Source organism: Dermacentor andersoni, chromosome 1 (genome assembly GCF_023375885.2).
Source record: "Dermacentor andersoni chromosome 1, qqDerAnde1_hic_scaffold, whole genome shotgun sequence".
NCBI lineage: Eukaryota > Metazoa > Arthropoda > Arachnida > Ixodida > Ixodidae > Dermacentor > Dermacentor andersoni.
In genome coordinates this window covers 14,416,681-14,430,877 of record NC_092814.1, presented here as the reverse complement: position 1 = coordinate 14,430,877, position 14,197 = coordinate 14,416,681, and the positions used below count along the sequence as shown (strand labels likewise).

The 14,197-nt window shown below is 46.5% G+C and overlaps 1 protein-coding gene across 1 annotated transcript; it reads left to right on the top strand.

Moving 5' to 3' along the window:
• Window positions 1-5,690: 5,690 nt before the first annotated feature.
• Window positions 5,691-12,863, top strand: LOC126546205 (uncharacterized). The gene is made up of 3 exons (XM_050194355.3): window positions 5,691-5,722; window positions 6,446-6,832; window positions 10,468-12,863. The coding sequence occupies exons 2-3, from the start codon at window positions 6,449-6,451 to the stop codon at window positions 10,744-10,746; spliced, it is 663 nt and encodes a 220-aa protein (XP_050050312.1). The 5' UTR covers window positions 5,691-5,722; window positions 6,446-6,448; the 3' UTR covers window positions 10,747-12,863.
• The last annotated feature ends 1,334 nt before the right edge of the window (window positions 12,864-14,197 follow it).

Below are 14,197 nucleotides of genomic sequence, written 5' to 3'. Positions count from 1 at the left end.
CATTGACCCCTTAAAAAATTATTTTCACTCTCAAACTGCTGCAGAAGCAATGTGGCACTCTTAAATGCTCCCAAAACTAAGGTATTAATTTATAGTACCCGCAAAACACACCATGTTCAATTTTATACACCCTTCGGGATACTACACCGCCCGGGGTCGATGAAATGAACGATCTTGGTTTGTACCTCAACAAAACGCTAAGCTTCTCTTCACACGTTAAATATGCACTTGCCGTTCACGCCCTTGGAATGGTATGTCGTATATTGCATGATTTCCATTCGCCTGCTCTGTTTCCGAAATTGTATTCTGTTGTGTGACTTCCACTACTAGAGTATGCCTCTTAGGTGGGAGTGAAACGTGCAAATCTAATTCTTACGTCATCCAACGCGTCCAGTATAAATTCATATCTATCTTCAAGCAGCACTTTTGCCATTCTGGCGACCCCATATATATATATATATATATATATATATATATATATATATATATATATATATATATATAATGCAAATGAGCTGCCATAGATTTGAACAAGTGCTTCAATAGTACAACTCGGCAGAGGGCAACGAAAGTCACCTATTAAAACTCTCCTATTCTCAAGTTTGTGTTGTCTGGCGGTATGTCATCTCACTAATGTCGAAAAAGACAAACATGGCATGTTGAATTTAGCTACAATAGAACATGGCCTTTGCACAGTGAACATTTTTCTAGCAATACACTTAATGCCGCTCACTGTGAAGGCCTCCCGATGTGGTGTCGATGCTTCAGAACAACCTAGAAAAATAAACGAGGCGCTCCATGGGGCAAGATTAGACAGAAACAAAAATCGGGAGAAGACACGCTACGAATTACGTAAAGTTTAGCTATTCTAGATGTTCTTTTGTGAGCGCTACGGGTGTTTCAATTCTTTGTGCTGATTTTTTCAGAACCAACTTTTTGACCTTTCTTTCATACGCCAACAAGTATAGTTATATTGACATCCATACTTCTTTATCTGTACCCGGTGACCGCATTTCACCGGCTAACAAATGTTAAACGTTATCGCTCGGCACAAGACGCGCCTGCACGTGTCGGAAGTTTCACGAATGTTATCGACGCTTCTATCCGTTGTCTGTTGTCGACGAACCTTGTATAATATGAAGGCACACGCGACACGAATCGCGTAGCAGTCTACCAGCCGCGGATGACTCGTGGCGCCGCTAAGCTTCGATCAACGCAAGACATGCACGGGTGGAGGATGTGGTTACTGGAAACATCTCTTCCTCCACGGAGGGATTAGTCAGCGTAGAATGAAGCAAGGTTCGAGGGGAAAGAGAGCACCTTCGCTTTTCCAGCCCCTTTCGATGGGAATGTGCTAAGTGCGAAATCAAATTACATTTGGCACAATGTTTGGCCAAGGATGCATGTGCGAGCCTGCTTTTCAGAACGCAAAAATTTTGTCGGAACACAAGAATGCGACCGCAGACGCGATGCTACAACTTAAGTGAACCGGTTTTTCAGAACGCTAAAATTCCGTCGAAACACAAAAATACGGCCCAAGACGCCATGGTACAACTTAAGCACCATATACTAGAAGCTAGAACACCTACTACTAAAGCTATACTCGGTCTCGACCTCGAAAAAACCTTTGACAGCATAGCCCATTCCTCCATTCTTGACCGCATCTCACGCCTTAACCTCGGTGCGCGCCCTTATAATTACGTCAGAGACTTTCTTTCTAATCGCACGGCCTTCCTCTCGGTGGGGGATCTCCGCTACAACGCCCATGCTCTGGGCAGCGCGGGAACCCCCAGGGCTCCGTTATCTCCGCAATGCTCTTTAATCTCGTCAAATCATTACATACGCATTCTCTACCCACAGATTGGCGCAGGGCCGTAGTTATACCAGTGCACAAAGGCGGTGATCGCACACTTGTAAATAATTACCGTCCTATTTCACTCACATGTATCAGTTGTAAACTTCTGGAACACATTATCGCAAAACATATTTTACAATTTCTAGAAGTGAATAGTTTACTTTACTCACACCAGCATGGCTTCCGTACTGGACTATCTACCATTACACAATTAATTGAAGTAGTTCATGATCTCGCTGCCGCCTTAGATGAGAAGCACCAGATTGACGTCATTTGTATAGATTTTGCGAAAGCCTTCGATAAGGTTCCGCATAATAAGCTGATCTTTAAACTGAGAGAAATAGGTATCGATGAAAGATTAGTGCTATGGATAAAAGAATATTTAAGTGATCGTAAACAGACTGTAAGTTTAGATGGTAGCCTGTCGAGTCCACTCCAAGTGCTTTCAGGTGTTCCTCAGGGGTCAGTCTTGGGCCCACTGTTATTTCTTATATATATAAACGATATCTCTTCTGTTGTTGAAGAACCGGTAAAAATAAAGCTTTTTGCAGATGATTGCCTAATTTATTCTACCTTAAGCATTGTTCAGGATCAACTCAGAATTAGTTGTTGTTTAGAAAATTTCAGCCAATGGTGTAAATTATGAGGTATGAATATAAACTACATTAAATCAACATACACACATATGACTAAGAAAGTAAACGTTCTGCCTTTTAACTATTACATCGATGGTAATTTGTTAGTTCGTACTAACCAGTTTAAATATTTAGGTGTTACAGTTACGCATAATCTGACATGGCATACGCACATAGAAAATATGTGCTCGAAGGCGAATCAGAGATTAGGTTTCTTAAGGCAAAACTAGGTCAAGCTTCGCGAGATGTAAAGCTGATAGCTTATAAAACTTTTGTTAGACCTTTACTTGAATATGCCTCAGTCATCTGGAGCCCTCATCGGAAAGAAATGACGACAAAGTTAGAAAAAGTTCAACGTCGTGCCGCGCGCTTCATATGCTCAAAGTACCGCCGTTTAGATTCCGTTACACTGATGTTGCAGTCTTGTGAACTGGAAACACTAGAAGTACGAAGGCAGAAAAATCGTCTGAAAGTGTTTTTTAGAATACTACATGGACATTTAAAAATCCACAAAGATGAATATGTGCAGCTTCCAGGAAAACGAAGCAGTCGTGTTAATCATCAATATGTTTTACGCCCATACTTTGCTCACAGTGATGTGTTCCGCTTTTCGTTTTCCCCTGCCGTGATTGAACTCTGGAACGCGATACCAAGCTTTGTTGCAGATACCAGTGATGTTTGTGAATTTGAAAAATTGTTAAACATGTATTTTTGGGATTCCGCTGCCGCTTGATGCACCTGTATATATGGTCTGCCTATATTTAAACCCTCCCTGTAAGAACCCTCTGCAGAGGGTTGACAGTATGAAGAAATAAATAAATGATCGATCTTGCCAAGTAGTTGCAGCAAGTGGATGGTGTCACCCACACCATCTATGCTGACGATATGACCATCTGGGCCCACCAAGGCAGTGACGGCCAAATAGAAATGGCACTACGATCCGTTATTGAAACAGTCAAGACCTATCTACAAGGCACGGGGCTTCGCTGCTCCCCTGCGAAGTCTGAACTCCTCCTCTACATGCCTACTCTCTGTGGCCGCCGTCAGAAATATTCCACCGCGTAACGCCAGTACCAACACATCGCGTTTCACCTAACGGATGGCAGCCCCATACTCCTCGTCACAAATATCCGTGTCTTCGGCATGCTCATAAAGGCGAACGTAACGAATGGCATAGCCCTTGCCAAAATCAATATAAATACATCCAACACCATGAGACTTGTGAAACGGGTCTCCAACCGCCGTAGGGGTATGAACGAGGAGAATCTCCTCCGATGACTCCAGTCATTCGTAATTTGCCACATCACCTACGTTGCTGCTTATCTAAACTGGTACAAGGCTGGTACAAACTGGTACAAACACCAGATCCCCTCCACCATACGAGCCTGGTTTCACGGCGACCCTATCCCTAGAAACGTGCATCCCGAATACAACCGCGCACGCCGCACTGAACGTGCCACGGTTCTCACCAAAGCCCTCGCTCGCCACGACGGTGTGTGATTCCCACGGTACCCGCTTTGCAGCCATCACCACGCGTGAAGGCTCTCTCCACCACGCTATCAGCCTAGTAACCCCACATGCTGAAGAAGCTCAAGAAGTGGCCATCGCGTTAGCCACACTAGACCTAACATGTCATACCATTGTCTCTTGCTCCGCCGTTATCAACTGTATTAACGGCCGTATCTCACACCAAGCCTTGCGCATATTGCAACAAACACCCCGCTCAACCGACCATCAGGTGACACTCGTCTGATTCCCAGCTCATGTAGGCACCGTCCACGCGTGCCTAGCCAACCTCAATGAGGTCACCCACTCTCTAGCGCGAGGGATATAGTTAACCGCGCGGGAGACGGGGAGGCTGCCCCCATCGGCAGGGATCGCCTGACACGCTACAATGATCTTGTGAAATCCTTCTACTTAGAGCGTAGAACTTTCCCCGGCCCATACAAAAACTATCCCCAAGCGCAGGCTACAACTTTCCCCCTGCTACAAAGCAATACCTGCCCCTCCATACACCGTTACAAGATCTACCCAGGCATTTACCCCAATCCCACGTGCTATATCTGCAAGACACAGCTAGCCACACTTCCACACATGCTTTGGGACTGTACACAACAATACCCCGACACTAACCCCACGACCCTCTCGTCGAGATGGCACGCTGCCCTGCGTAGCTCCAACCTTGACGACCAACTGTGGGCGACCCAGCATGCTTGCGAGGCGGCGAAGAGGCAACACATCGACGTCCACACGTGAGAGACTTAGGCCCAGCCACCACCTCTTGCTGGTTTCAATAAAGTTTAATCAGTCGGTCAACACAAAAATGAAGATTCACATGATGTAACAGAACACTGTCCGCATAAAACAACTTGGACGATATGCCATTGTAGGCCACCGGTAATTTTGCCCACTCTATGAATTTTGGTATAAGGATGACAGTGACTTCCGCAGTTTTTAGATTAACAAGTATCGCTTTTTCTGCCATCTTGCTGTCGGTTTTTGATTGTCATTTTCTTGGTGTCCAGCTATTGCTTTCGATTAAGGATTGTGGTATTCTCGGTTACCCACGTGACCATGAATGTGTGTATATGTATGCTCGTTTTCTCATTAAGAATGTTTAATTGTAAGTTTAGCGCTGTCTACTTATTTTGCTTCTTAGAATATTTATAATTTGCACTGACTTGAGTATGACTCCTGCTCTGTGTGTACAGCTTTGCAGGGACTATCCCACATTCCCACTTAGCTGACTACAGATATGAAACATTGGAAGTAGGGCGAATGCACATGAATAGTGGTTATTCCGTCTTTCTGTAAGCCTGCATAAAGAACTGGCCCTCTTTCTTTTAGCCTCTGTCTGTATGCGCCTTGGTGATGCGGCGAAGTCCATCGCCTACAAGTTCGCTCGTTAGCAACTTGGCATAGACACACCGACACGGGTTCGTGAAAGCCACATCGCCAAGTGTGCTTCAGCGAGCAGCTGGGCTTTGGTAAGGAAATGTGGACCACTCCTTTCCTATCGGAACGCAGCCGGGAATGAATCTCAATTCTCAACAGCCCGTAAGACAACGCGAGTGCTGCAAGTTGACGCACCGCAATGCTTAAGTGCATTTCTGGAAAAAATATAAACGAAAGCACACAACGATCGGCCGGCTGCAGCGCCCTCTGGACAAGTGGCGCGCAGCCGCCGATCAATGCGGCGACGGAGAAGCGCTGCCGCCGCGGGACCGAGCAGGTAAGCGCCGTTCATGGCTGCCTTTCGGTCGCTCGGGCCATACGTGTCCTGGGGAGTGAAACGCTAGGGAATGGCGGCGTCATTAGTGGGACTCTTTGTTGAGCTACGATTCTTCTAGCGATGTTCCAACATCGAGAAAAGTGCGTCTATTGCTCGTGGTGTCCATATAACCTCACATGGAACTTTTCGAAGGAATTAAGCATTCATTGAAATATACGGAACATGGAGGTGCTTAGACCAGGTTCCGTGTTGGCCGCAACGCATGTCCAACTTGATACTTGTCGAAATACGAATCGCAACGGCGGAAATTCTTGAATACTGAAATACTACAAGGTACCTGGCTGTGCGGAAACCCTTGTTCACAATGAACGTCCCCGCTCTCTCTTTCTTTCAGTACACTTGTTATATACATTGTTATATCTATTTATACATAAGGATTGGAAGCTTGCCGAAAACTGGCCTTGAATGTAGCTACCAAGAAACCCAATAAACGTAGACTGTCTGTAAAGCAGTGTTCTTCGCAAGTGGTTAGCGGCGCCACAATTGTGTCTACATCTTCGTTGATGACTCATGATGTTCATGACTGACGTTGGATGCTTTCTGCACATTAAGCGGAGTGTTATACTGTTTTCTGCCTGTGCGATCCATTCAAATCACCGAAACGTTGTTTTTTCTACAATGCGTCCACTCTGCAGCAAACTATAACGCGTTTCGTTTCGTCAGGGCATGTGGGGCGAGCAGCCAGTGCCGGAGGCGATGGCGCGATCGCCGAGCCGCGAGTCGTTCGGCACCGACCTGTCGCTGCTGTCACTGTCCAGCCTGGGCTCAGAGCGAGCGCGCGCGAGGCGCTGCCTGCTACAGGTGCCTGGCGACCTGCGGCGGCGGCGTCCCCTTTCGGGCGAGGTGCTCCTCGAGGAGGAGGCCGCGGCGCCACTGCTCAAGAGCTTCAGCACGGCCGACATCGTGCAGGCGGCCGCCGCCGCCGAGCCCCTGCGCGCCAGCGTCTCCGAGCTGGCGCTCGCCGAGCTCCCAGCGCGCCTCGAGTCGCGTTCGTGCTCCACCTGGGTCGCCGTCGGGGACGTCGCCAGTTCGCAGCTGCCCTCGCCGCAGGTATGCGCTGCCGCACAAACATTCACTGCGATTTGGTGTGCGTAAGTGTGGGAAGTCGATCACGTGGTAGAGACAGGATTGTAGAGCTTAGAAGCGCGTGTTGTATGTATGTATGTATGTATGTATGTATGTATGTATGTATGTACTATGTGTATGTATGTATGTATGTATGTATGTATGTATGTATGTATGTATGTATGTATGTTCCGTACCACCGTCAGTTGCACTTCGCTACTCGAAGAGGCAGAACGTGTGTCGACTGAGCTCCTGAACAACACTTTGCAATGTGGCGAACGTGGTTTAAAGGATGGATCCGGTGCGACGTAATGGTAACGCATGTATCTTGCATGTATACCGCCAAATCGCTCTTGAGTTTTGTTCCCATAATGCATCTTGCATTAATAGTTGTTGACAGACTGCACAACAAATGAACGGAAGAAAACAAGCAATTGAACCGATGCACAGCGAGTGCAAACCCTGTCACTGTAGCCTCCTGCCGGTATAGTTGAGCTTCTCTACAGCGAAGCGCACATGCTTATGCTAGAATAAAAATTGCTGTTTCATAGCATAGTACACGCACCCTAAGCACAGAAAGTGACAGATTGAACGCTAAGACACGTCTTCAAGATGTCCTGCTCTGCAAGAATGCGGCACTCGGTGGCATTCGAATGCCTACAACAGCGCTGCAACGCAACTTTTTCCTCAAGGGTGATTTATCTGAAACGTTATGGCGCAATAACAGTCATCATCATCGCAGCCTATCTTTTTGTGCACTGCAGGACGAAGGCCTCTCCCTGCGATCTCCAATCACCCCTGTACTGCGCCAACTAATTCCAACTTGCGCCTGCAAATGTACTCATTTCTTTACTTCACGCAGTTTTCTGCCGTCCTCGAGTGCGCTTCCCTTCTCAAGGCATCCATTCTGTAACTGTAATGATCCACCGCTTATCCATCCTACGCATTCATTTTCTCTCTGATCCACACCGCTCTCTTCCTGTCTCTTAACGTTACGCTTAACATTTTCCGTCGCATCACTCTTTGCGCGGTCCTTAACTTGTTCTCGAGCTTCTTTGTCAACCTCCAATTTTCTGCCCCATATGTTAGCACCGGTAGAATACAGTGATTGTACACCTTTCTTTTCAGTGATAGTGATCCGCTCCGAGTCAGGATTTGGCAATGCCTGCCGTATACACTCCAAGCCATTTTTATTCTTCTATGAATTTCCTTCTCATGATGAGGGTTCCCTGTGATTAATTGACCTAGGTAAACGTACTCCTTCACAGACTAGAGGCTGACTGGTGATCCTGAACTCTTCATCCTTTGCCCGGCTATTCATCATTATCTTTGTCTTCCGCATACTGATCTTCTATCCCACTCTTGTATTTTCTTTGTTAAGGTCATCAATCGTTTGTTGTAATTCGTCCCCGATGTTGCTGAACTGGGCAATGGCATCTATAAACCGAATGTTGCTGGGATATTCGCCGTTCGTTCTCACTCCTAAGCTTTGCCACTTTAGTAGCTTGAATTCTTCTTCCAAGAATGCAGTGAATAGCATTGGAGCGATTGTGTCTGATTGCTGGACCCCTTTCTTGATAGGTAGCTTTCCACTTTTCTTGTTGAAAACCACGGTAGCTGTGAAATCTTTGTAGATATTTGCCGAGACATTCACGTATGCCTCTTGTACTCCTTGAATACGTAATGCTTCTATGATTGCTGGTTACTCTACTGAATCAAATGCCTTTTTATATTCTATGAAAGCCATATAGAGAGGTTGATTGTACTCTGCAGATTTCTCGTTTACCTGATTGATGACATGGATGTGACCCATTATAGAGAATTCCTTGCTGAAGCGAGCCTGTGGCGGTATTCTGTAAGAGTCCAGCTAGTGGACATTGTCCTTTTCGTCTACTGTTCAAGTGCTGATTGGCTGTGGCGCCTCGCTGCTGCGGACGCGCAGCCCAGCCCAGCCAACCAGAACTTAGAGAGCAAACGAAATGCACATGTCCACTAGGTGGACTTTTACAGAACACCTCCCCTGTTCTCTTGGTTGACTGAAATCAAGTGTTGCCCTTCTTCTATTGGAAATGATCTTGGTGAATGTTTTATACAAAACTGAAAGCAAGCTAATGGCCCGATAATTTGTCAATTCTTTAACATCTCCCTTCTTGTGGATTAGTATAATGTTGACATTCTTCCAGTTCTCTAGGAGTCTTGTATTCCAGAGACAGTTGGTATAAAGGGCCGCAAGCTTCTCAAGCATGACATATCCTCCATCTTTGATAAAATTGACTATTATTGCATCTTCTCCTGCCGCTTTTGCCCCGATCATGTACGTCTTACAAGGCCATTCTAACTTCAACGCTAGTTACAGAAGGAGCCTCATTATCCTCTTCATTACTACTTCGGATGACGGTAGCGTGGCAGCTCTGGGTACTGTACTGTTGACTATAGAATTCCTTCACTGCTTTTACTATCTTTGAAATTTCTGATGATATTATCCTGCTTATCTTTCAGTGCATGTTTGTCTGTGCGTACTTGTCAGTGCAGCTTGTCCTATGCCAAGCTTCCTATGACTGATTTCATGTTGCGTCCATTTTTTACTGTTTCCTCAGTCTGTCACGTTATAATTTCGAATATCCCTTACATTATCCTTGTCGATCTGTTTTGACAGTTCTACGAATTCTATCTGATCTCTTGAGTTGGACGCGTTCATGCTTTGTCGCTTCTCTATGAGGTGTTTGATACTTGGGTGATCTTACCTACTGGTTGCCTTAGTGCCTTACCTTCCACTTCAACTGCTGCTTTTGAAATCAGCCTAGTTACGGTTTCATTCATTATGTGTATGTCATCTTCATCTATCAGTTCTAAAGCTGCATGTTTGTTTGCAAGCACCAGCGTGAATTGGTGTGCTTTCACCCTTACTGCGTCTAGGCTGGCCTCTTTCTTCTTGAGTAATTGTACTCTTTCTCTCTTCATACTGAGGGGAATCCTAGACCTCACTAACCTATGATCACTGTACCCTACCTAACACTTGTACATCCTGCACTCGGCTGAGATCGATAGCTGCTACAATGTTTGCTTGCAGCAAAACAAAAAGGAATCACATGAGTGTTGAACAAGTTTAGGACAACATATTAAAACACTCTTTCCTGGGGAGGTATGGAAATGTTTGTTGTGCCTTTCAAGAGTGCCGGTACTAAGGTCGGAAATTTCGTTTTTGTCTGCTAACTTTGTACGACCGCCCACGTGGGGTCGTCATTATACGCCGTCTTTTGGGGTCGGTGTAAAAACGGCCTGCATGAAACCAGTCTTGTACACAACAAAGCATCGGCACAGATCGAACAGCTATATGTGCACATATTTTTCAATACTGTCCTAAATTTTTCTCACCGCATAAAAATGACAGGAGTAAAACTTGAAGAAGCGCGAAGACGACAACAGGAATCGAAAACAAACACACAGCGAAGAGGCGACAAGCCCATGCAGAGTAGGACAAACAAGGACACACACTTCCGGTGTCCTCGGTCTGTTGAGTGACGCAACGAAAAGCAATTGAAGGGAGATACACGCACGGAAGTTCTGTGCACTCAGTTGATTGTGAGCGTTGTGCTTACCGAGACATACGAAACTCGCAGGCCTCGGAGGCGGCGGCGCTGGCCCCCGCCGACCTGGTGCGCTCGGTGAGCACCAAGGTGCGCCAGATGTACATCCGGCGCCGCCTGCTGTCCACGCACCGGGCCCTCGAGCGGCTCACCAAGAGCGAGCTGGACGTGAGCACGCTGCCGCGCGTGCACGTGACGGCCGACGCCAAGCTCACCGTGCGCGACGTGCAGCGTGACCGCGGCAAGCCGCTCACCAAGTACGAGCGCAACATGATGATCTTCGACTGGCTCCAAAACCTCGACCGCTCGTAGTCTTTCCCGCACCATTGCGTGGGAACTGCTGTTGTTCCGAGCCGGGCGCGCGATTCTGCAAGCGGATTACATTGTCTGCCGCGCCGTGGAGATTGAATCCAGGTCGCGAAGCAAGTCTCAAGACAAAGCCGAAAGATGCGGCTACGATTGCACTCCCCGCTGGTGGCTGGGCCGTTAACGCCCGCGGCTCGTATCGCAGCCTCCTTTCCATGCACGCGCAAAGCCCTGCCCGCCTGCGGCTTCGGGGTCTCACATTCAAAACCCACGGGCAACAGTGCGTGCACATATGGCTTTCATCAAATATCTCGACTTCTGTGCACGGGACTGAAAGCTACAGAAGGGATAAATCGGTAAAATTGTGGAACGGCATATAGCAAGACATCCTAGACAGCGCTTCTGAAGCTTGGTGCTCCGCAAGAGTAGACCGTGTATCTTGCTGCAAACAAGGACGACAGAAGAATCCCGTATCCCGTGCCGCGCCTCACCTCCCCCCCCACCCCCAATAGCAACGAAGAACTATTGCTTTGCGTGTCTCGCCCCACACTGTCTAAAGTAGTACATAGAGATCATCACTAAGGCCGCAATTTGCGTCAAATTGAGCCCGTGGAAACTTTCGAGTGTTCAAGTTCCACACCTCATGAACCAAAATTAAGACACAGTTACAACTTTCAACGCTCACGAGGTCATGGGCAGTATTCAAATTCATAAGGGTGTTTGCGTACTCCTCGACTTCTCGCGACCCGCTAGAGGTACGGTAAGTCTAGAGTATTTTCACTAGATTATCACTAGATATAACCTAGTTATAAAATGGACGAGGCATAGAAAGGTCCGCAAGTAACAATTGTTCGTTTTGCGTATATTCAACTTGACAGGAATTCATGAACAGATGATCATGTTTGGCAACTCTTGAGCATGAGATACTTGTAAGCGGTGTCAACCAGCTCCAAGATAAGCTACCACAGACATTGGACAACGTCGTGGAGTATAATCAAACACATTTTCTAATTTATCAGCGCTCATCTGCTACAAAGCAATACACAGGCAACCTTCTTTTTTTTCTCAGAGGACGCAGCATAGCTTACAAAGTTCAAGTAGGAAGCGCAAAAATCAGTTGAATACAACTATGCGTAGTAGAGCCGGACAACAGCCATGCAGAAAAAAAAAAGAAAAAAAATCAATAGCGTAAGAGTCAGTTCGCGAATGAGGAGCAAGAACGCTACAATAAAACATCGGAACTACTTAATACAAAAGAAAAGACGGCAAATGTAAAACCGTCGTAAGAAGGATAGTACAAGAGGTTCACGAGTTGTTTTGACTTGATGTTTATCAACTAACAAGCCTTGACTTGAAGCGCTTCCTCAGCGACGTCTCTCGACTGAACTCCTGCAAAAAGGAGTTACTTGGGTAACACCTTTCCAGTGCCTTGCAACATACGCAGAAAGTGCCTGATAAAACTGATTGATGCTTAACTACAATGGCCGAAGAGCTGAGAGTCCTATTTTCTGTATGACATTCAACATATCCGTTCGGCCTCAGAGCGATCAATCTGCGTTTAGGAGCCGACACAAAAAGCAAGTGATAACGATCGAGGGCGAAAAAAGAGAACCACTGCGGAGCGTTTACAGCGCCAGCAAATGACAAACCATGAGAGCGTTCTGGTCACGCTTTTTTTCAACACTGAGTGCGATTCTGCAATCGCAGCCGTCGTCCAGGGTGCACGGCTTGGCTGCGTGAGGTGCGTGGTTCGATTCCCATCGCTGGGCACCCACCGGCTTTTAGTAGCAGTATCACTTACGACAGCGATTAGTAGCAATATCTTTTAAGCAGGTGTGAACAAGGCCATGGCGAACCCGAAGCAAAGAAGGCATCAGACAGGTGTGCGTAAAACAGCCGTCTGTGACCTTTTAATGGTTTTTGAAGTGCATTATTTCTCGATCGGTTTGCGTGAGGGCATGCTATAGTTTACACAGTGATTATTACTTTCATGGTGGGTATGAAAAATGTGTCGATCACTTCACGGGGATGTTTGTCCTAATTATGAAACGTTGTCATGTTGTCGTTTGCAGTGATGTTGTTAGTACGATCAGCTGAAGTAAATTGTTCCACGAAAAAAGTGACACACAGGGAGTGACTGCCAACTGCCCGTACTGGTTATTGCAGAATTGAAAGCTGTGCTTCGGAGTCATATGCAGGCATATTTGCAGATATGTGGCCTTATTCACCGTTTGTCAACTGCTGGTAGGAGCCACTCAAAAAAGTCCCGCGAAAGACTACATCGATTAATGTGCGGGTTAAAGAGGCCCAGGCGGTCAAAATTAATCCAGATGGTCCCTAACAACGGCGTCTCTCATATAGCCACTGAACGTTCAAATATATTGAACTGACGATCATTCAATCAAAAAGCATGCTGATTCCGGAGAGCGGCGAGAAGAAATGATCGTGTTCGAATGATGCGCGCCGCACAATTTCCGGGGAAACAACTACTGCATGGCTTCAGTGTCGCAGTTTGGAGACATGCACTTGAGGTTTGCACGGGAGTCACAAGACATGGCTGTAACTATACGCTCATTCTTCCCTTGTGCGGGTCTAATGTTCTGGCCCGCAGCCGGCTGCTGCAATTCGTCACATGTCAGCCATCGGAATATAGCTGCATCCGCCTGGTTATTTTGGGTATTGGGAAGATTTGTGAGGAGACGCACTTTAATTCAAAACACACTGCACACCGGCCATAAAAGGTTTCACATAAACTACAACGAAAGGAGTGGCACTTATGCTATTGACGAAAAAGCTTTCAGCTACAGTACGGTTCGTGCCTCGAAAGTCTTGTGGGGCAGAGGCGGCGTTCTGATGGGACCCTTCTTTCAGCACGAGCACCGCGTCGTTCAAGAAACGCACGCCACTTCTTTGAAACAGTACTGCAGAGGCAAGGCGTCTCACCACCAAATTTGTAAACTGCGACAAAGCCCACGCGGCGGACAATGGCGGTAGGAATGAGCATCGGCGTATGACGCAGTAAATAAATGACGCAACACTTGGAGTGGCTTTTCATATCGCCATGGGAGGGCTACAATCGCATGATTTTGGTACGACCCTCACGAGTCTCGCCACTTTGCGACAATATCGTCTTAAAACTGGAACTGGTCGCTGTTTTCACAAGTATCGTGAGGAGTATTGGGGTCTTCTTCAAAGATACTAAAAGTGTTGATATATTGAAGAAGTAAAATTGGTAGCATAGTTGCTATCAGACTTGTACGTAAGAAATTACTCGTGATTAATTACATATAATCAGTTGCGTTTTTTCATAGTTCTGACTCTGATCAATTACGATCTTTACTCAGTAACGCTCGCAGTGAATCAATAACTAATTGCATTGAACTAGTTACATTATTGAAGAACAAGCTGTAAGAGGCGACGCAGCTTTCAACATTTGGCTTTGGCGGGAACTGGAGTA